General features: G+C 35.5%; 3 protein-coding genes across 4 annotated transcripts; all 3 read left to right on the top strand.

The window, feature by feature from the left end:
- Positions 1–1,537: 1,537 nt before the first annotated feature.
- On the top strand, positions 1,538–6,301 carry SDG37 (SET domain group 37). Of its 2 annotated transcripts, none has more exons than XM_086564115.1 (14): positions 1,538–1,691; positions 2,429–2,571; positions 2,708–2,842; positions 3,201–3,255; positions 3,362–3,459; positions 3,585–3,673; positions 3,898–3,979; positions 4,094–4,198; positions 4,283–4,373; positions 4,450–4,569; positions 4,762–4,868; positions 5,221–5,290; positions 5,385–5,448; positions 5,995–6,301. In XM_086564115.1, exons 1-14 carry the CDS (start codon positions 1,592–1,594, stop codon positions 6,152–6,154), a joined length of 1,419 nt encoding a protein of 472 aa, XP_086420241.1. In that variant the 5' UTR covers positions 1,538–1,591; the 3' UTR covers positions 6,155–6,301. The 2 variants fall into 2 exon arrangements, with proteins under 2 accessions (XP_086420241.1, XP_086420240.1); XM_086564114.1 differs by having other exon boundaries at positions 3,362–3,480.
- Positions 6,302–7,917: 1,616 nt separating this feature from the next.
- On the top strand, positions 7,918–15,962 carry LOC147490906 (oxysterol-binding protein-related protein 1C-like). The gene is made up of 10 exons (XM_086564113.1): positions 7,918–8,429; positions 8,542–8,895; positions 10,433–10,532; positions 11,138–11,571; positions 11,676–11,831; positions 12,658–12,825; positions 12,902–13,042; positions 13,534–13,764; positions 13,843–13,956; positions 15,390–15,962. The coding sequence occupies exons 2-10, from the start codon at positions 8,650–8,652 to the stop codon at positions 15,555–15,557; spliced, it is 1,758 nt and encodes a 585-aa protein (XP_086420239.1). The 5' UTR covers positions 7,918–8,429; positions 8,542–8,649; the 3' UTR covers positions 15,558–15,962.
- A 4,539-nt stretch (positions 15,963–20,501) lies between these two features.
- Positions 20,502–21,957, top strand: LOC147490905 (uncharacterized). Its single transcript, XM_086567139.1, has 4 exons — positions 20,502–21,091; positions 21,207–21,338; positions 21,453–21,594; positions 21,700–21,957. The coding sequence occupies exons 1-4, from the start codon at positions 20,502–20,504 to the stop codon at positions 21,853–21,855; spliced, it is 1,020 nt and encodes a 339-aa protein (XP_086423265.1). The 3' UTR covers positions 21,856–21,957.
- The last annotated feature ends 421 nt before the right edge of the window (positions 21,958–22,378 follow it).

The raw sequence follows: 22,378 nt of genomic DNA, 5'->3' as shown, positions 1-22,378 counted from the left end.
AATTATCTTCTACTTATTCAATATATAGAAATCACGATACGTATTATGCACTCACCTTGACATCCTAGAGAGCCATTTAGATACGGGTTTCCTTCATACCCTGGTAAACATTTGCAGAGATAGCCAGACATTGTGGTTGAGTTACCAGTACAGTCATCACTTTTGATGCCTGTACTACAATTTGACATACAAGTATTGGCCTCAGAAGAAACACCAGTGTCCCAAATTAGTGACCCAACATTGCAACCAACAAGTATAAACTTGTTCGTCTGCTCTCTGAGAGCAAAGCTATATAATATGCTCCCATGATTCTCTTTGTCTACAGTACACTCGACGTATACATACGGATTAGAATCGATGCGTATTTGTCCTGGCAAGATCTCTACAAGTTGAAGGCCTGTTCCTTTAAGGGAATGCTTTGATTGCAAGTAACTTGAAAACCAGGTAAGAAACAACCATCTTCGATACAAAATGGGCATCTCAGTTCTACTTCGCTGCACTTAACAGTGCAATGAGGAAAGGAAGAACCGAGTTTGCTGGTAGCCGTTAATATAGATAGATTAATTGCTGTAACCAATACAAGTAAAAAGTGTTCAGAGGAGATAATAGAGGCGTCCATGACTGAAACCATTTTCCAAGTGTTGGAACTAGTCGTGTATGTATGACAGAAATATGTTTTGTTGCTTGCCACTCTAAAAGCATGTCAATTCCAATGAGAGAGGGCCGATGCCATCTCTACTACAATCAAGGGACACACAAATGTCAACATATACACTGTCGCTCCGTGCGACCGTGCGCTGTAAATATTCATGAACATAGAGGAAAATTGATCAGTAAATATACCTTATCAAGGGTCACTATCTTGGCTTGTCATATTGATCTTTTAAATATGCAAACCATTTTCTAGTAATATGATTGCTATTAATTATTAAGACAAGATCAAAAGTGCAATACTTTAATACAATATAGTTCCATACATACCTTATCTAAAAGACTACCTGGTTGAGGGATTTTTTTTTTATCACACTTAGATAAATAGTAATTTTGAAATTGAGGAATTTTTATTTTAGACTTTAAGAGAGCGAATGAAGGGAGATTTTGAGAGAGAGAAATGGGCACATAAGAAGATGAGAAAGACGTCTAGCATTTAAATTTGGTATGTATAAATGGTAATAAATTCGGTGTTAATGTCATGGTGGTCGCGAACAATTGAATAGTGGTGTGTAGTTGATTTCCGACTTGAATTTCTACATACATTCTTACGGTACTATATCATTTTAAGAGTATAAATACTAGTAAATTTTGAAATATCGAAGTAGTCTTTCTTAAAGACATTAAATAATTTATTTGAATATTTTATCAATATTAAAAATATTTAGTGGTAGAAAAAAGACTAGTCTAATTTAAATGTCCATGTTAATTATTGTGTACTCTAATAATTGAGATATATAGGCAGTAATTATTTCTCTTCGATACAAATCATACCATAGCAAGCTATCTCATGATTGGGCCCAAAGGGCCGAATATGAAAGGCCCACCAACCCAAATTTAGTTTTTGTACGCTTTCAGTTCAGTGCTTTGAGGAATTGAAATGGAGGAATTACAGAAAGCTATCGCAGTTCATGGCTTAACTGTTTCTACAAACCCAGAAAAGGGACGTTGTCTCATAACCACTAAACACTTCTCTCCAGGTTTCTCTCTCCTCCTCAAACTCTCTCTTTACATATGTTTTAACTTCTTCTTGTTTTCTTGTAAAGTTCAAGTTTTTAGTCAGTAAGTTGTAATGTAATAATGTATATGAGCTTATTTTGTAAGTATACTTAGTTCTGAGGATATGGTACATTGATAGATAGGTTTGGGAGCTCATTTTTGGTGTTGGGCTTGTTGAATTTGTTATTGGTAAATGTTGGTTGAAGAGAAGGGGCCGTTGATATCCTAAAGGTCCCTTTGCTAAGCTGGCTTTGTAATTTGAAAAGCTTGTTAATAGAAATGCAAAAACAGATAAAGCCTCTAAAACAAAAAGCATTTGATAGTTGATAATTAAATTGCTTTTTTACACATGTATCCAAGTGCACACATTTGCTTAAAATTATATGGAATCTAATGCTTAGTCTATGAATCTTATTTCTGGGGGAGTATGATACTCAATCTACACTCAAATATCCATATTGGTGTTCCTGCAGTACAACTTATGGGGACTTTCCCTGTGCTGAATAACATACAACAAATTTTGGAGATCCTATGCTTATATTACAGAGTGTGTGTTATTACATAGAGCGTGTTATACTAATGGTTACCTGATGTTGTATGATATAATAAGTGAGCTTAATCGCTTTACCCAAGTTTTTTTGCTGTGTTTGTGGCATGTACTATTATTAGGATGGACAAGTAACCTAATTATTTTCTTCATGATTGTATCTACCTGCAGGAGACGTGATTATATTCCAAGAACCTTATGCTTCAGTACCAACCAATTCCTCAGGTTCAAGATGTGATAGATGTTTTGCATCAAATGACCTGAAAAAATGCTCAGCGTGCCAGGTTCCGTGGTATTGTAGTAGCAAATGTCAGGTATAAATGTAGGGATACCACTTGGTTTCTGCTTCCATCACTTTTTCATTTTTATTCATTATTCAATTGATTTGATTAATTTTTTTGTTTACTTATCCAGAAAGAAAATTTATATTAGTAAGTCTAATTGTTTCAGAAATTAGAGTGGAAGTTGCACAGACTTGAATGTCAAGCTCTTAAAGGACTTAGCAAAGACCGACGGCAATCTTTAACACCATCAATTCGTGTGATGGTGAGACTCTACTTTAGGAGAAAGCTTCAAACTGAAAAGGTGAAAAATTCATCAGTACACTGTTCTAATGTTGTTTCTTTTTTTTTTTTTTTTTTTTCTCTTACTTTTCTTGTTCCTCAATAGTTTGTTTGGTTCCTTCTTTTGCGTACGTTCAACTCCCCTACCAGCCAGCAGGACTGTGTTTCTTTTCATAGGTAAGTGGTTGACTGCGAACCCTTGAAGAAATAAAGTTGAGGATCATCAAATCCTACTTTTTTTTTCGTGGCAATTGATCCTCAGGCGGTCTGGATGTATAGTTATGATGATCCAAAACTATAACTCATTTTTATGCAGAGAAATGTGTATACATCCTGAATCTGTCAGGAATATTTATATCTAAAATGTTTATTGCGTACAGGTCATCCCAGTTACTGCTACAGATAACTACAATTTGGTTGAAGCATTAGTGGATCGTATCCTTTTTTTTTATGCATAACATATATATTTTTTGGCTCAATTCCATTTCTGCCTTGTCATATTCCCAGATTTAAATGTTTGATTTGACCAAAATTCATTGAGATGTGTCTGATATTGATGAAAAGCAGTTGGTGCTGTATTCACAGATGGCTAACCTTGTTAACTTGATACTTCAGTGGCCTAATATCAACATAAAAGAGGTTGCTCAAAACTTTTCTAAGGTTGTTTTTATTGAATAATACCCTACATTTGGTTTGTAACACCCAAAATAAGTGCACAATTCGGATTACATCTTCTTAAAGTATTCCTGTTCAATTTTATGCAGCTTGCATGTAATGCACATACAATCTGTGACAGCGAATTGAGACCTCTTGGGACAGGACTGTATCCTGTAGTCTCTATTATAAACCACAGGTGAGGTCTTAATGTTCTCTAGTAACATTTAGCTGTTTCATAGTTGCTTTTACCCTCCAATGAATTTTATAACCATGAATTTTTACAATTCCACCTAGAGTTGGTCACTTACTTCAAATTTGAAGAGTATGCTACCACCACCTAGAGATGCTCTAATGTTCTCTAGTAACATTTAGCTGTTTCATAGTTGCTTTTACCCTTACTGAATTTTTGTGGGGTTGTAGCTGCTTGCCCAACTCGGTGCTTGTATTTGAGGGAAATTTAGCTGTGGTTCGTGCTGTGGAACCCATACCAGTAGGCACAGAGGTAAGACAATGTCTTACATCACTGATGTAAGACTAATAAACATCACATTTCTTTCTGATCTGTTCAAGTTCTCTAGCTCATCCTAATGTTGAAGACCTGATCATATCTCATTAGGTGTTGATAAGTTACATAGAAATGGCTGGAAGCACTGCAACGCGGCAAAAAGCACTGGAAGAGCAATACCTGTTTGTATGTACTTGTTCCCGCTGTATTAGAGTGGTAAATATCTGAATTCAATACTTTCACTTTGATCTTTCCCTGTTGTCTGTTTTTTTTTCTAATTAAAAAAATGCCTTGTTGAAGGGCCTTTACGAGGATATTAAAGAAAGTGCTATCCTGGAAGGCTTTAGATGCAAGGATGATAAGTGCAATGGTTTCTTACTTCGTGATCCAGGTATGTTTTGCTGGTTGTCAAGTTATTAATACTTCCTTTGTCTATACCATTACTTATTGCATTTGAGTATGTCCAGATGATAAAGGATTTATATGCCAACAATGTGGATTTCTGAGAAACATGGAAGAGATAACAAAGATTGCTAGGGAAGTGAAGATAATAGAAGAAAAGGCTTCAGCATCTCTGGCTCTTGAAAGTATCCTTATCTAGTGCTAGTTTAGTAGTGTTAAGAGAAGATAAAGATATGGTTTTGATACGTAATTTGTAGTATAGATACTCATGAGTTGTATATTCGTATTTCATATAAGAAATATATAGACCATATAGAAAAGAAACCTGTTCTTGCTTACTTCTAAGACCTCTTTAGTGATCCCTTGACAGAAGCTAGATTACCTGGAAGCTATTACCATGTATAAGCAAGTTGAGCTACTCCAACTGAATTTGTATCATTCATTTTCAATCAATTTGCTGAGAACTCGAGAAGGTCTTCTGAAGGTAATAGTTTCAAGATTTATCACCCTGTCATCTTTGTTTCTCTTGTACTCTTCCTTACGAATGAATAATGATAGAAACATTTTACTTGCTAAAGGTCGCTCCTCCTCAAAACTAAAGATCTATTTTTGTTTCAAGGAACTGTGGCTCCAACAAGTGGTACTTGCATGCATAATTACAGTGCTTTGTGAACATAACTAACGTGTATCTAGAGCCTCAGGGAATTATTATTTCTCTTAAAACTTCTATTACAGTCATAATCTTCTGGATTGGTATTAGACAATCACATTTTGTTTTTCTTTCTTCTCCAAATGATTCTCTTTTTCTTTTCTCCTGAAATTTGTATCTTATGTAGGTTTTGACAGGACTAAAAAATTGGGAAGAAGCACTGACTTATTGTAGATTGACCATTCCCGTTTATAAAAGTATGTCATTTTCTGTAACTGAGCACTGTGAAGTTGTTGATTAACAATTCCGTTGGTGGTCTCCTTTCAGTATTAATTTCCTGTATTTACGCAGGTGTGTATCCAGTCATTCATCCTTTACTTGGACTGCAATACTATACTTGTGGGAAGCTCGAATGGTCAGAGTCTAGTGGTTTAGTCTTTTTATTATCATTTTCTAAGTTTAGCTTTCTAGTTTTACTAGCTTGGTTGACATATGCTATATACCTTTCTTAATGTAACTAAGATATCAGGCAAAATTTATTACTCTGCCATCCCTTGACAGTAATTTCTTGTTTTACTAGCTTGTTTCCAGGCCTGTTGTTTTGCCAGACAGAAATTTGTAACACAGACTTGTCTCAAAGTCAAAGCATGCAGTAAAATCGTACCAAAAAAATTACATGCAACGTAGTTATGGCTCGGGACTGCTAATAGCCAACATAGTTTATTGTATCTATGTACAAGTGAAATGGGTGTTTCCACTCACTCGATATCAAATAGAATCCCATTTTAAATGAAGGATCACTTCACACTTGACTCAAATCTTCCAGCTATAGTTAAGTTAGATAGAAACAAAAAGAAGATAGAAACAATGATTATATTGAGGAAAACTTATTAGTTTTTGTCTGATGTCTTTTGCTGACATACACTCTATAGAGAATGACCGATTTTTTTGGTCCATACAGGTTCCTTGGTGATACAGAAAATACTATCAAATCATTGACCAATGCTGTTGATATACTGCGAATCACTCATGGGGCACACACATCTTTCATAAAGGATCTTGTTGCGATGTTGGAGGAAGCACGCGCAGAAGCTGCTTACAAACTTTCGGATGACGATTAGCAGTATCCAGCCATTGTACATGCAAAATTGAAACTAGAAACTTTGTGCTGTGTAAGGAACACGATTGGCTTGCAGTACTTGTAGTTCACACTTCACTTTTATTGATTACCATAGTAAGAAGTAAGAACAGTCTACATTTACTGATCATTGAGTTCAACTCATCGCTATTCTGGATCCCTTCTAATTTTTGTAGTTGGAGCATAAGAATATAGTTGGTGGGATATTCTTTGGTTGAAACCTTCATTTTCAGTTCGCTTGAAAATTTCGAAGTTGAGCCTCTAGTAGAGGGAATATTCTCGGATTGGATCCTCTGAGGCCATAAAGTTATCATTGGATTCATCATACATATTAAATTCGACAAACTAGTTGGACGATCCATTCAGTCCTAGGCGAATATGGTTTCATTTCCTATCCATTTAGTCAGTGTACCCCCACTAGATGAGCCAATTACGACTAGATGAGACAATTACGATTTCCCTATTACATGGGCAATTAAGGTCTGCTTTTCTCTAAATACACACAAAAAAACACGGTTAATCTAAATTGATTTTTTTTTTGTATACTTGGAAGCCTAGACAAGACATGCCCTATTTGCAAGATGGAACACCCGTTGATATGGTCTTCAACCCACTAGGAGTAGACAGGCATTATCGAATATCACCCTTTGATGAGAGATATGAGCAAGAGGCTTCGAGAAAACTAGTGTTTTCTGAATTATATGAAGCCAGTAAGCAAACAGCGAATCCATGGGTATTTGAACCCGAGTATCTGGGAAAAAGCAGAATCTTTGATGGAAGAATGGGAGATCCTTTCGAACAACCTGTTATAATTCCTTTTGGTTATCACCTTCTTTTAGCCGATCTCAGAGAGATCCTAATTTTTCCATCTAGTAAGGGGTGGCTCATCTAATAATAGGGTAATACTAGTTAACCCCTCAAAATAATGTGAATAAGAGTTCTCATTCCTTATGATTTTGGATGTTTCTACCTATCTACTGATGCATTCTTGCCAATAAGCAACAACTCCATCTCCATGAGATACACACCAATAACACCATGAGCTACAAACCAATGCATAAGACAAGGAAGAATTATTGAAGACTTGATGAAGGGTTCTGTCGACTTTTCAAGAATGTGAGACATTTTTTGAAACTTTGAGGAACAAGAAAAATCAGAGCCACACAACAAAACGTGAATTCCATGACAAGAAGACGTGGTCTAATAAGACACTTTTGAGGACTGAATCAATATTCTTTCCCAATCATTATCCACAAAACAGTACAATGAATCTGTAGTAGTTCTGCACACGTCACTACAAAATCCATATCTCACATACTAACAAAACCACTGCCACGTGTCCCTTCCTCCACTGAAAGTGACAATACAAGTTCCGAACTCCTTTCTCAGGCGTACTTACAAGTTTCCCTTCTCTACCCCCAGTTATTATCTCACTAATCTTACCACCGACCACCCAACTCACCACGTGTCCCTCTCACCCCACGTGTCACTCTGACGGCAAACAATAACTAATCTCCTGAAAACCTTATTCCACTACAATAAAACCCATCACATTTTCTTCTTCCAACAACCTTAATTAAAAACCATTTCGAGGACTTGTCTTTTTTCTTCTTCTTCTTCTTCTTAATATCGTCAGATTCCGTTTTCACTATTTATTCCGCCCGAAATTCCAAACGTGTTGAAATATAAATTCTAGGATTCTCCGCTAATCTCTTTATTATAACCGTCCTCAAAGTTCAAACATTCAACATTCAACATAATCCCATGCTCCACATACAAAATAACAAAACTACTCCTCCGTCTTCATGCACCCATTCTGTTGCATCACAACCGTTGATCACAACTCATTTATATCTATGACAGAATCTTCCACCAACACTAATCCCAATGCACTGAACAATGATCACCATGTTGTTGTGGTGTTGAGTGAAGGGCAAGATGGAGGAGGAGGAGATGAAGGTGAATGAGATAGTGGGGATATGTGGGGTGTTGTATAAGTGGGTGAATTATGGAAAAGGGTGGAGGCCTAGATGGTTTGTGTTACAAGATGGTGTTTTGAGTTATTATAAGATACATGGACCAGATAGGATTGAACTTAATACAGAGAGTGTTGAGAAAGGGTGTAGAGTTATTGGGGATGAGTCATTAAGGAGAATTGCCAGGAAGAAAATAAATGTTAATGTTATGGTTATGGTTATGGGATTGGGATTGGACATGGGCATTCGCGTCGTAATCCAGTTGGTGAAGTTCATTTGAAGGTATAATTAATAATTGTATGATTAATAATAAGTTTAAATTTAAGTAAGATGAATAGGTTGATTGCCTGACCACTCTATTAGGTTAACATTTGATTTTGTTATGTGGGATTAGGTTTCTTCGATACGAGAGAGTAAGTCGGATGACAAGAGATTTTCAGTGTTTACGGGAACAAAGAGGTTACATTTGAGGGCAGAGAGTCGTGAGGATAGAGCGACGTGGATGGAAACGTTGCAGGCAATGAAAGACATGTTCCCAAGGATGTCAAACAGTGAACTTATGGCACCTGTTGATAATGTTGTCTCGACAGAGAAGCTGAGGCAGTGTTTAGTTGAAGGAGGAGTTAGTGAGGCTGTGATTCAGGACAGCGAGCAGATCGTCAAGTGTGAATTCTCAGCTCTGCAGAACCAGTTGATGCTTCTCAAGCAGAAGCAGTCACTTCTCATTGACACCCTGCGGCATCTAGAGGTATATATATTGACTTGTAGAAAGCATGTGGCCAGTGGAATTCAGTATTCTTCTGAATCTTTTTTGCGTTCTAAACTTTGATATCATAGAGTCATAGACTAGGTCATGTGTTTTTTATTGCTTTGATTTATTCTTTTGTGTTTGCAAGGGATAAATTTTATGTTAATTGTAATCAAACATTTGTTCAGTTTGTATAAATTATTGACATGGAACAATTGGTTAGCTCTAAACTGTAAATACTCTTTGAGTAAACTATAAAGCTGCTTTCTTCTTTTCTTTATCATTGAATTACTCTGCTCTGTTGAATACATTCCATTTCTCTATTTGAACAAAGAAACCACTAGTTGGAATTTTCCCACTAGATAGCACGTGCGCTTTTTGGTTTTACTTGCCCAGTTTTTTTGTTGAATGCATACAGAATTTGATTCATGTCCCTCTCTCTCTCTGGCATTAGTTTGGTTTCATATTCATTGTCAATCCTCCTTTGGGCTGGTTGCAACTACTATTCATTTTCAAACTGCAACACCAAGGTATTTGTCAAATAAAGCAAAATGCAGTCAAACTGTTGGACATTATTTTTTGTATAATATAGTCCGATGGACTCCAAATGAGTATTGATAGGTCAAGACTGTCTTTTTTCTTCTAACATTACTTTGATCGATTAGATTTCAATAAGGGAAAACACAAAGACAATTCAACTGTATCTTCACACATCTATATGACAATCCACCATACGGCAGTGTTTGTTACTTCTTTTACTCATAGAAAATTAGCAATCAATACACAATTTGACATTAATCTCATATAGACCAATACACTTTTTTTGTAGAGTAAATAATATAAAATGGGTTGTCCATAGGCACTATAAATAGCTGTTTCCTCCTCCATTTGACATAGTAAATAGTGGATTTTTATCTTAGAAAGTGATGATATAATATGATGCATTTAGGAAGGAGTGAAGAGGCAGAATGAGAGAAAGATTGATAGTAGAAGCCCTGTTTTTTTGTATGTGGATATGAGGGATTAAAACTGTGACAAATATATTGTATGTGTTAGAATTTTTTCTATCTAAATTGAAAGTTAAAGATTCCGGCATTTTGAAGTTAAAAAGGAATTTACTTGTGTTGATAAGTTGATTTTTACTAAACTCTTGAGCACTAGTCACTGCTCAGTGATTTTCATTTAAGGCAAGAGTTCCCTTGGAAAAGATTCCAGTTTCTTGTCTAAATTTTGAAGCAGGTGATTAACAGAGCCTGTCTTTCCTTCAAATGATGTTCACATATGAATTTGAATATTTAATTGTTTGTTCGTTTCTCCATCCTGCTTCTTTTCATATCTGTTGCAATGTAGATTACTTAATTTTTTTCATTGATCATCTTCGATTGATGAATACCTTTAAGATTATGCCTTAAAATACTGACTTGAAGGGCAACGTAGAGTTCTTTACTACAATCAGTTTTCTATCAACAGGAAATGGAGTTTGTTTTTGAAAGCTCATGTTAACTGTTTGAACTATTCCCCTTTTACTGTTTGTTAGACAGAAAAAGTCGATCTGGAGAATACCCTTGTTGATGAGAGCCAAAGACAGTTGGAGGAATTTGGAGCTTCCTCTACATCAAGGCAATACAAATCCAGTGGTATGTTTTTGAGTCAAAAGAATACCCATCTTTGTTTCGCCAACATTACTGGGGTTTATGTTACAGAATCTTTGTGGTTGATTTAGTGAAAGGATGTAGGTCCTAGGATGCTGCATTTATGAAATTAATCTAAGTAACGTGATTAGTATTGCCAATCAAGAAGTAGTATGGACTACAGTATTCTAGATATTCTATTGGAAATGTTGATTTCTTATATTTATTGAACTGTTGATTGGACTTAATTAAAGATAATTCATATGTACCAGTACTGATAAAAAAAATAAAGAATCAGTGATGCTTGTTGAAATTTTCAGAAACTGTGGAAATGGGTGTTTTTTTAAGTTTGTTAACTGAAGACCCATGATGATTCCCCTCCCCCCCTTCCCCCGGCCAAGTTAGTTTTTAGTTAAGCGAATCATGGGTGGGTCTTTTGGTGAGTTTTATTTTTAATGATTGGGTATGTTTGCACCTGCCCTTTTCTTCTGATATTAGCTTTTTGGAAATATGTTTTCATCTTATAGTATAAGTAGAAGTTCTTGTTAATTTCTATCCTCTTTACCATTTTATTCAAGGGCACTGTTCTTTTTTGTTCGTTGGATTTGCAGATGGAAGCGTGAGTGAATCTGATGATGACAATGAAAGACATGATGCGGCAGAGGAGGAAACCGACGATGATGAAAATGCGTTCTTTGACACCCGGGATTTTCTATCATCAAGTTCCTTTAAAAGTAGCGCATCTGAATTTCAAAGGTCATCAATCGATTCTGATGATGAAGAATCGGAAGATGGTGTTGATCCATCTATTAAAGCTATTCGAGATAACTTCCCTTTTGTAAGGCGGCGCAAAAAATTGCCTGAACCAGTTGAAAAAGAGAAGGGAGTCAGTCTTTGGTCGATGATTAAGGATAACATTGGGAAAGATCTTACAAAAGTTTGTCTTCCTGTTTACTTCAATGAGCCATTATCATCTTTACAGAAGGCTTTTGAAGATTTAGAATACTCATACCTTCTTGACCGAGCATGCGAATGGGGTAAAAGGGTAAGCTTGTGATAAGAAGTCACTAATTTTTTTTATTATCCTTTTGAAGTAGCGGTCATTCGACTTCCCTTCTGAATGTATGATGTACATACTTTCTCCTGTAGGGTAATAACCTTATGAGGATTCTCAATGTAGCAGCATTTGCTGTGTCAGGATACGCATCTACTGAAGGAAGAAACTGTAAACCGTTCAATCCGCTTCTGGGAGAGACATATGAAGCCGATTATCCTGATAAAGGCCTTCGGTTTTTCTCAGAGAAGGTTTCCTCTTCACCAGTTATTATTAGAAAACTTCTTAGATTTCTGATTTCTCTGTTCTTGGTTTGTGTATTTCACAAGCAGGTCTTCTGTTAGTAATGGCATGAACTTATTATGCACTATCTAGTGTGTGATCTGGTTTTCTTTGATATTTTATCGATTTGTAGTTTCACCTCTCCATATGGATACTCCATTTCTGTTGACTTTTGAGCATTTTGCTAGTTTTTCTCTCAATCATTTCCTATACTTCAAACTATTTTTTCTTACCATTTCCTACTTTACATCACTATATGTCCACCATTTCAATGACTTCTTGAATGCTAGCACTTAAATTAAAGTACATAATTGAAAATTTTCCAATTTACTCAGTATTAGACTTAATTATGTTTCTTTATTAAACAAAGCCTGCAAATATTCCTGTTATTCAAATCTGTGGCCTAATTGCTGTGTGCGTCTATTTCTATGTCTGAACATCTTTAGTTTAATAATTTCAGGTCTTTCGCCTATATGTCCAGGTACTATTTGTCAGTTTCAAAATTTTCCCCAACTACTAATTTATAAACCGCTCACTGATTTCATCTTTTATAAATCACATGCTAGTGTCTCAATTTTGTTTTGTTTATAAACATATGGAGGAAAGTCTATAATTAATATTTCCTATTTTGATACTTGGTTACTTCTTTAGTTTGTTATTCTGACAAAATGGATGGAAGTTTCCTGGATTATTCATATTCCATTTTATTTACATAGATATCTTGTTTGGAAGACTTAGAGTTTAGCACGACTTCTCTGACTATTTTCTTTTTCATCTTATTCAAACTTGCAATAGGTCAGTCATCATCCCATGATTGTTGCATGCCACTGTGAGGGTAGAGGATGGAAATTTTGGGGTGATAGTAACCTGAAAAGCAAATTCTGGGGTCGCTCAATTCAGCTTGATCCTGTTGGCATTCTGACCCTTGCATTTGATGATGGCGTAGTTATTCAATGGAGCAAGGTAGTAGCAAGTTTATCTGCCCAGTAAATTTATTGCGTCTGTAGGTGACAGCTGAAAATTGGATTTTCTCTTTTAGGTCACAACATCCATTTACAACCTTATATTAGGGAAGCTCTACTGTGATCATTATGGGACAATGCGTATACAGGGGAGTAGTGAATATTCTTGTAAAGTGAAATTTAAAGAGCAGTCAATCATAGATCGAAATCCTCACCAGGTAATTCATAACTTTATTGTTGTATGTCTTTGAAGTACTCAGTGCTTACACCAGACTGATATTTACATTGTTGACTGTTTTTTATAATACAAAAGTTAAGTGTCTGCTTTTCCACTCGAGTTCATAGGTAAAACCAAATTATACTATCTTCACTGGTAATCCCAATTGCTGTCAGCTGCTTCTCATGAAGCATATGACTGCGGTTTAAATGCAAAATCAGCTTGAAAAATTCAGCGTCACTATTGTAGTCTTGATATTCTATTTTCTTTTTCTTGTACTTCCATTTTGACTCTAGCTCCATACTGTACAGCTATCCAGTACTGTTAATGTTCCAACTTTTTTGTCTATTAGTAAGAGTTAGAGAAATGGAAATGAAATGAAAGGTTGGCCCTCAGTAATATCTTGTGTATCCATATAATTGTGTGGATAACCTTTACATCTTGGTTATTGACGATTCAGTTGTTTACAAGCAAACTTTAGTTGTGTTGCAGGTGCAAGGTATAGTTCAAGATAAAAATGGAAAAACAGTGGCTACGCTTTTTGGAAAATGGGACGATAGCATGCATTATGTTAATGGTGACTGTACTGGAAAGGGAAAAGGATTGGAATCATTGGCTGATGCCCAACTTCTCTGGAAGCGGAGCAAACCACCTATTTTCCCTACCAGATACAACTTGACACGCTTTGCGATTACACTGAATGAGCTCACCCCTGGGCTGAAGGTGATGCTGATAATGAGTTTGTCCGGTTCTAATGATTGAATCCCTTTTTTGTTAAAATGGCCCTACTGTTTTATGCAGGAAAAGTTACCACCAACAGATTCAAGGCTCAGACCTGATCAGAGGTGCCTAGAAAATGGAGAGTATGAAATGGCAAATTCAGAAAAGCTGAGGCTTGAGCAGAGGCAGAGACAGGTGACTTGTCATTCCATTAAACTATTTTAAAGAGTGCTAGTAGCACTTCCTCGATTGCGTGTATATGTATTGATGATTTTATACTTTTTTTTTTTTTTTTTTTTTTTTTTAATTTCCCTGGTATAAAATCAAAATAAGTGTCATGTATTATGTAGATTTTTTATACTGCATTAATATGATTCCAGTATGCTGATCAGAGTAAGATTGGTATCTTTGTATTTCTTTTCCAAGATCTATTAAGCAACAACCATCTTAGAACGGAAATAACTATTTTTATTACTGAAGCTGAAAACATAAGAAACCCCTTAATCAGCGCACTGAGGAGCAAGCGGAGAGATTAAGGATTGTGTGTGTGTGTGTGTGTGTTTTTTTTTTAATGAATCCACCCAAGAGGTGGGTGGGGTTTGACAATCCGCTCAAGAATAAGGATTGTCACTCCACCCCATAGATGGTGAACAAAGATTCTTGTTCATTTTAAATTCCTTTCGAGTTGGACAGGCAGCTGGTGGAGCTGTGCCCATTTGTGTATAATTTTGTTCTTTTACTTCAATTTTCTTTCAATATAAATTGGTCAGGAGGTGCTAATTAAACTTAAACAGCCTGTTTTTATAAATCAACTCAGTTCATCTTTAAGAGCATGCTTTGAACTTCATTGGTGATTGTGACTTCGTTGTCAAATTTTAATAAAGATATTGTTTTTAAACGAAAGATGGGAGCATTAATAAAAGAATGAAGTTACTACTGGTGGTATGTGTTTGTGTGTTAAGCTAGCAGTCAAGCGTGCATAAGTTCTTAACCAGAGCTTTTCTACAAGGACTCTTATGGTGACCTGTGCTGGGAATGAGAAGTACGGAATTTTAATAGGGAAAAAAAAAATCTGGTAAGCAGCGTGGCATGTTATGTAATTTCAATGATTGAAGTGATGAAACCGTAAATATGGCTTCACACTTACAGTATAGAAGTAAGGTAGGAAAATTGAAATGCTGAAGTATATACTATTTAGGTTTCTAATTTTATCATAGTTACAAGTTTGCTCTCATTCAGTTTACACGAAAGATTGAAATTCACTTTCAGATTTGACTTCATAAGGTATGTTGGAATAAAGTTTAGCCCTGATAGCGCTGTGTGTTATTCTGTGGTGGGTTTGACTCAGTTTTCTGAATATTTGGAAAGAACCTGTTTTTTGTGGATTTTGGTGCGTTCATGGTTAGGTGTGTTTGCAAGATTGCCAAACCATGTGTATTGTTCAATCTTGTTTGCTTTCTGTGTGATTTCATTTCTGTTTGTTTTGTTTAAGTTTTCTCAATCATCATTGATCGTATTGATTAGGTTTGTGTGCATCAAACTGAACACTGAAACAATGGTTTAGCTGTTGTGTTTGTGCTCTTTCTTTTTAAAATGTTTAAAATTATTTGTAATTAATGGTGATGCAGTCACGGAATATGCAAGAAAGAGGTTGGAAACCACAGTGGTTTGCAAAGGATAGAGGGAGTGACACCTATCACTACATCGGCGGGTATTGGGAGGCTAGGGAACAGGGAAACTGGGAATCCTGCCCTGATATCTTCGGGCAAGTTCCTACAGATCAAATATGTGACTGAAAAGCTCTTTATCTCACTTACCTTCCTACAAGATAAGCTACTAATGCTCGTCATTTTGAGCTGCTGTGGTTCCTGTAAGTTACTGATGATGGACTAGATGTAGATGTCAGACCGAGAAATGTTTCTTCCAATGCAGCTAAGAATGGCCGCCATTTGGCAAAGCTGGCCCTAGCCGGAAGGCGATTTGCCCTTTGTTCATTCAATGTCAAAACGGTTGTATGAAAATAACCACATTCTTTAAACCTTTTCTTTTCGGCATTTTTGTGCTTAAAAATAGCACATTACCAGAATCTTGCCTGAAAATATATAAAGACATACAAATTATTTTGTAAATATGCCAAATTGGCAGAATCAACTCATTTTACGGATTTAAGATTAATAGAATGCCTTGATTATGATGGTTCCTATTTGGGTGATAATGCCTTCAAGTTTTAATTTATGAGTTCATGCTTAATGCTTCATACATGTAATCTCAGTTTCTGGGTCTTTTGGACAGGCATTGTGAGGTTTTGAGTGTGAATGTGAGGATAGACAAAAACAAATATACTCGTTATTGATCTAATTGTGTTAGGAATTTAGGATTGTGAACAAATCTTGGACACGTTTGTTAGGGTGTCTTTTGCCCAAGCCAAATTTAGAATTTAATTTTTCTGAGAGTTGAAATATTAATGGCAATCTACAGTTCTACCTTTTCAAAACAAAAGAGTACCTGACCATGGTCTTCCCAAGGTCAGATATTAGCCGAATAACCAGAAAGAGTCAAACGTGTTTAACTTTCCCCTTCTATGCTAAGTTAAGATTCCTCAGAGATGGATGTAATCAATTTGCATGAATGTGGAGTATCCCTAATCCCTATCTCCAATTCTCCATGTCATTAGCTAAAGGCCAAATGAGAAAGCCTGCAGTAAAGCCTTCTTACAGTTGACTCTAATTAGCTTCCTCAGTTCTCACTAAAAAGTAAAAACCGAAATGGAAAGAGTGAATCAGAGCTTGCACATAAACCTAGAGGGTAAAGGAACAGCGGGTGTGTTTAATTAATCTGTGGAAGAACCTGGACTATAAAGAAAACCTTGCCCAAATTAAAACGTTCTACACTTGTACCATGTGGCACACTGGCACCTTCTTTTCTGAAATGGACCGGACAATGATCTGAGAAAGAAAACAGTCGCAAAAAAATGTAGTATTTAGATACATTTTAATACCCAAATTTCTATGGCATCGTAGAGGCACAAAAAACACATGTATGATTGTATATTAATTCCAAAGTCCCAATCTTGCATAATGAAATACTCCATTGAGTCTGGACTCTGATTTCATTACTTGCATAATGAAATAAACTATTTTCTTACTCGTTTTTCTTTTTCTTTGTTGCATCTTGTCAACATTACTCAGAATCTCCATATATAATAACATCTGGTTTCTTGCCACAAATGTGCTAAACAAGGAGTTGCGTGTAGACCATCCAAGGTGCATGTCATCAGATTTGGTGAAACATTCTGCCAACTTTTTTGAGCTTTCTACTTTGATCACCAAGTCCTGGACTAGGATAAAGATAATTGACTCAAGTTCAATGAGGCTCCTACAAAATTATATAGTGAAGTTAAGTTCAGAAAATTTAACACCATGAAATTTTGAATTCCAACTATTGATTGGACGAAAATTTCTAATTCCTCATAATGGATTCGATTTTCATAAGAGGATAGGTTATTGCAATATTTTTTTTTATAAGGATCTGTAAATAATCTATTAAATGTTTGATAACATTTCTGATCGATTATCAGTATTTAGGTTCATCAAGAGATGACGAACATTGGTCTACGTCATATATATAGAAGTTCACTTTGGGAGAAGCACGCTACAACGGTTAACCTAACATCTCTGATATCTCCCAGCAGAGATTCTGATAATCTGATCAAAGCCTGGGGAACACACTGTTTTGTGATCAACTGTTGGAGGATAAAACAAAAAAAATCTTGCACATGAATCTTTATATTTGGCAAGCCCTGTACATAAACCTGAAAAGTGTTTCTCGGAAGTGTATGAAAATCTTTTGGTCTTACTTTCCACAATTGTGAAAGAAAGATGCAATATCCAGCATGTACTGTTATGTCCCATTACAAATCGAAATGAAATCTGGTGAAAGTTGATATGTTTTAGCAGCATAGCTGATACACTAGACACCAAGTGCTGGCCATGCAAAGGTTATGGATAATTGGATAGTACTAATTTGTCTTCTTATGATCTTATCAAGTCTGGTGTTAGTTCCTCTAGTTTCATAGCGTCAACGTAGAACTGCTTAATAATCACTTGGGTTATGTACTCATTTATTGAAAAGGAATCACATAAATAATCAGCTATTCAGCTACACCAAAAGCTCTTTAGCTAGGACTCTGGGAGCCTAGGATACATAGTGGACCCTGGAATACTATATGATAATTTTAGCTGAACTCTTGAACAAAATGCCATGAAAAATTGAAGATATGTAGAGATCAGAGGAATGAAGCTGAATCAGCATTAAAATATTCAGTGTTCAAATTTACAGAAAAAGTCTTGTATTGTCCACCTGAATCGAGCCCATTTTTGCTCCAATTTTGGTACGCTAGTTTGTTTCTGGCCCTATGAGAAGGCGCCCACGTGCATAACTAAAACAGATCCTTCCACTTTCCAAAAACAAAATCCCAACCAAATAGAATTACCAAATTGACCCCCAAAACCCATTTAAATACCAAACATACTACAAAATGATTTTAGATGAATGGGTAGTTTTGTCTTCTCCAAAACCATTCCCATTCTAGTTTATTTCTTTTGGTAATTATTCTACATCCCCTCAACGTATACAATGGGGTTTTAAGAAATTGAACTTATTTTTATCAAATATTATATTCAAAACTCAAAGTTTTTTTTATTAAAATTCTAGAAATTGAAGAATGGGCTGTTTCTTGCTAGCGAACAGAGCTGAACAGAGCCGACCGAAAAAAAAAAAAAAAAAAAAAAAAAAAAAAAGTGGTGGTGGTGGGAGAAGTGAGTAGCAAAGGCAAAATGGGGAGTTTATTATTCCAAAATAATACAAGTTTTGTAACTTAGTTTTGGGTTGTTAGGTATCCTACTGAATCGAGAGAAAATTTTCAACATGTAAAGAACTCTTGGGAGTTCAAGAATATTTCATTAAGAGTGAGAATGTTAATTAATATAATGTTTACTTGTGTTTTAATTGGTATTAAAGTTTTGTCATTACCTATGTGAATGAGTGCTAGGATTTTGTAGTATGATGAGTTCTAGGATTTTGTAGTATGATGAGTGCCTATGAGATGTGGATGTCTAGTTGTAGTATGCACAAGAACCATAAAGTTCTAAAATTCTGTTGAAAACTGAAAATAATAGAATGTGAATGCTCTTTTGAGAGGCTATCCAAGTATCCATCTTCTTTCTTCTGACAGTTATGTGTTTTACCCATAGTTTGAGATTTTGAAAATTTTGGAATTCCGAAAATTTAAAAAATTGAAATTTATAATATTTTGACCCATGTTATAATTTTGATTTCGACAAATTTTGGAATTATTAATATTTCAACTCTATATTGTTTTTTTGAAAAATTGAAACATCAGACGAAATTTTGATATTTTGTTCGGAATCAAGAAATTTTTATTGTACTTAAAAATTAGCACCATGATAATATAGCCAAATCAATTAGAGAAAATTTTCAACACCTAAAAAAAAAATTGGGTGTTCATAAACATTTTCATTAATAGGAGAAATGTTGATTAATGTAATGTTTAGTTGTTGGTTGTATTAATGATTTATTATTATTTATATAATTAAATTAAATTAATGTATTGTTTAGTTGTTGGTTGCAGCATATTACATCATTTTATTTTTGCAGGTGCCGACTAGCAAAGTCGGTAAAACCTTATCCCGCTCCAGCATCAAAAAATTACTGATCTCATTTAAAACAGACTTACCAATCCAAAAAAAAATAATTAAAAAAAATTGTTGGTTGTATTAATGACTTGTGATTACCTATGCAATTAAATTTAATATAGAGGCTTTCCCACACAATTCAAGGTTTTAATTAGTTGTGAAAATTAAGATTTCCAAGAGTTTAATCCCAAATTTACACATTCAATAAAAGTTTCCCCCTAAAGATTATTTCCACCATTCAAACACCAAATACATGCAACCGGTTTTAACCAAATCAATTCACTAAAAAACCGAAAAATCTGAAATCATCAAACCAATTAACGAAAGCTGAAGGCTTGGCATGGTGCCAGGTGACTGCAAGTTATTTGTACAAGAAGTATATAATTTTGAGTAAATCTAGTTACAGATTACATATACAAGAAAGAGATGTTGAATTATTATCGAAAAAAAGAAAAAGAAAGAGCTAGATGTTAAGTATATTGGAATATCCATCATCAAGGTATCAAAGTGCATGAAATGAGCATCTGAGCATATTTATCGAAAAAAAACAGAGCATCTTCTGAACTCAACATACCTTAATAATAAGAAAATGATGCCGCGTACCAAATGTTAGAGTTTAGCATGCCGCATGCATGGTGCAACACTTGGAGGGTTGCTTCATAGAAGTACTCTAAATTTAATCATATCAGTGTCTATCCCAATTCCCATCCTAGGCTGCAGACCTCCTGGTAATCATAACAGGATGCACCATTTTTCTCTCCTTCTGGCCGCCAATGTGAATTTGGTTTTGTCTTCTTCCGTTTGTTCATTAAAGCAACTCTAAATTTCTCATCATTGCAAATCTCACATAATATTGCCCACTTCATTCTCACTCTACAGTCTACACTGAGTGACTGAGATCGGCTCACTTTCCTCTATATAATCACATCTGTTCATTTCCCTTCTCCATCTCCGTTCATCTCTTTCTCCAGCTATCTCTCCACTTCTAGTTTTGAGCTTTTCTTTTCTTCCTCCAAAAAAAAAAAAATGCTAAATCCAAGAGCAAAGCCATTTCAACAATGCAACAACCAACCAGTTACTTTGATCCACAGATATCATGCACAACCCACAGCACAAGTTCTTCACCATGGCTACTACCCAATATCCCCATATCCAAATAGCCGTCCATGTTACTACAAAGCACCATACCTTGTTCCTCCATCCCCTCCTGTCCCTGTAGTACTCCTTCCTCTTCAAAGTCCTCCTCCAATGTGTGTTCCTCTCCCCACCATCATCAACAAGCAACCTCAACACCCAGACACTTATGCTCCTTTCAACGACATCACAAGCCCCACCTACACTGTCAGCACTGAAGCTAAAGGATTCCCAAAATCCAATTTTGGAACAAAAGGGGTTGCACCAAAGAAGTACAAAGAGCTTCGGAAACTGTCCTCTTTCCATGCATCATCTCAAAAGGAGAAGAGTACAAATTGTGAGGTGAAGCAGGTATGGAGGCCTAAAGGTGGTAATTATGGAAAAGTTCTTGAAAAGTTTGATCACTTGGATTTCAATGTTGTTGAAGCAAGAGTCCATGGAAAAACTTCTGTGATGATTAAAAATATTCCCAACTCATTCAGGTTAAGTTCATAAAACTCATATCATGCATTCCTTGGTCTATCTACCACTTTTTTTTTTGAATAACAATTTATGGCCGGGATCACTCATTATTTGTTTTTTCGGTTTTGGTTACAGAAAGAAGGTGTTGCTAGAAATTCTTGATAAACACTGTTTTCAAGAGAACGAAAAGATTAAGAAGCAAGAGAATGAGCACTCATCAAACTGTTTCTCAGAATATGATTTTCTGTATTTACCTATGGATTTCCGGTATGTATACACTCTTATTCACATTATAACCCAATATCTTTTTTTCGTCAGTAAATTAAAACTTTGGAATTGTTCATCTGTAATGGTTTTTTGCAATTCATGTTGCATTTTCAGGTCTGGGTATAACCTTGGGTATGCATTTGTCAACTTCACAAGTGGTGTTGGTGCAGTCAGATTTTACAATGCATACCATATGTTCAAGTGGGATAATACTACATCTGGTAAAGTCTGTAATATAACACATGCTAGGATTCAGGTGAATTTCTTTTTCATTTAGTTTTTCTTAATTAATCATCGGCTAGATTTAAAACTTTGTGTTTTTCTGGAACATTATTTGAACTTATGATTGGTGATATTGCAGGGGAGGGAGAAACTGACGAAGAATTTTGACTGTTCATGGTTTGCATGCCACACTGACGAGTTCTTGCCCACTGTATTTACACCGCCTAGAAATGGTGCTGAGTCTACAGGATCAACTCCGTTTTTGATTGGAAGACGAGCTAGGTTTTGTCGTTGAAGGTGTTGTTAATGGTTTCTTTGTTCACAAATCACAATTCATCACCAGGTCTGGGGACCATAGGTTTTTCGATGTGCTAATTCTTAATGTAGCGCAATATTACAAGGTTTAGAAACAGTGGTCCCTGTACCAGATGATCTAATTGTTGTTGGTGTTGTTTTAGTAGTTCAAGAGTTTTCAGTTGTGTCACTGGAAGTTGTGCTCTAGCTAGTGTAGTAGTATGTAATAACTTAGTGGCAGTTGTTCTAGTTCAGGTTTGTAGTGCATTATTCCCTATGTAACAAGTGTTTTTACTTAGTCAGTAGTTTATTACTAGCAAATCTTTAATCTCGTTATCTAGCCAAGCTTTGCTGCTCAAGTACATAGCTAGAAGCCCTCTAATCATAGGTTACTTTCCAAGGTCAAATGATAGTTTGATGATTCAAACAAAGTCAAATGTATTTCATTATCAACTTTCCTAATTTATGCTAAGTTTAGATTCAAGAAATGGGAAATCTTATCTATTATGCACGTATATGCATAT

Source organism: Coptis chinensis, chromosome 6 (genome assembly GCF_015680905.1).
Source record: "Coptis chinensis isolate HL-2020 chromosome 6, ASM1568090v1, whole genome shotgun sequence".
Lineage (NCBI taxonomy): Eukaryota > Viridiplantae > Streptophyta > Magnoliopsida > Ranunculales > Ranunculaceae > Coptis > Coptis chinensis.
Note: the sequence above shows the minus strand (reverse complement) of the source record. Positions and strands in the feature narration are given on the sequence as shown.

Bases quoted from the DNA above. Each gene is read 5' to 3' on its own strand.
- LOC147490906 (XM_086564113.1), top strand. From the start codon at position 8,650: ATGGAAACGTTGCAGGCAATGAAAGACATGTTCCCAAGGATGTCAAAC. The intron at 11,572-11,675 runs GTAAGCTTGTGA...TTTCTCCTGTAG, and splicing joins CATGCGAATGGGGTAAAAGG to GGTAATAACCTTATGAGGAT. The intron at 13,765-13,842 runs GTGATGCTGATA...TGTTTTATGCAG, and splicing joins AGCTCACCCCTGGGCTGAAG to GAAAAGTTACCACCAACAGA.
- SDG37 (XM_086564114.1), top strand. From the start codon at position 1,592: ATGGAGGAATTACAGAAAGCTATCGCAGTTCATGGCTTAACTGTTTCT. The intron at 3,674-3,897 runs GTGAGGTCTTAA...GTGGGGTTGTAG, and splicing joins GTCTCTATTATAAACCACAG to CTGCTTGCCCAACTCGGTGC. The intron at 4,374-4,449 runs GTATGTTTTGCT...GAGTATGTCCAG, and splicing joins TTTCTTACTTCGTGATCCAG to ATGATAAAGGATTTATATGC.
- LOC147490905 (XM_086567139.1), top strand. From the start codon at position 20,502: ATGCTAAATCCAAGAGCAAAGCCATTTCAACAATGCAACAACCAACCA. The intron at 21,339-21,452 runs GTATGTATACAC...TTGCATTTTCAG, and splicing joins TATTTACCTATGGATTTCCG to GTCTGGGTATAACCTTGGGT. The intron at 21,595-21,699 runs GTGAATTTCTTT...GTGATATTGCAG, and splicing joins TAACACATGCTAGGATTCAG to GGGAGGGAGAAACTGACGAA.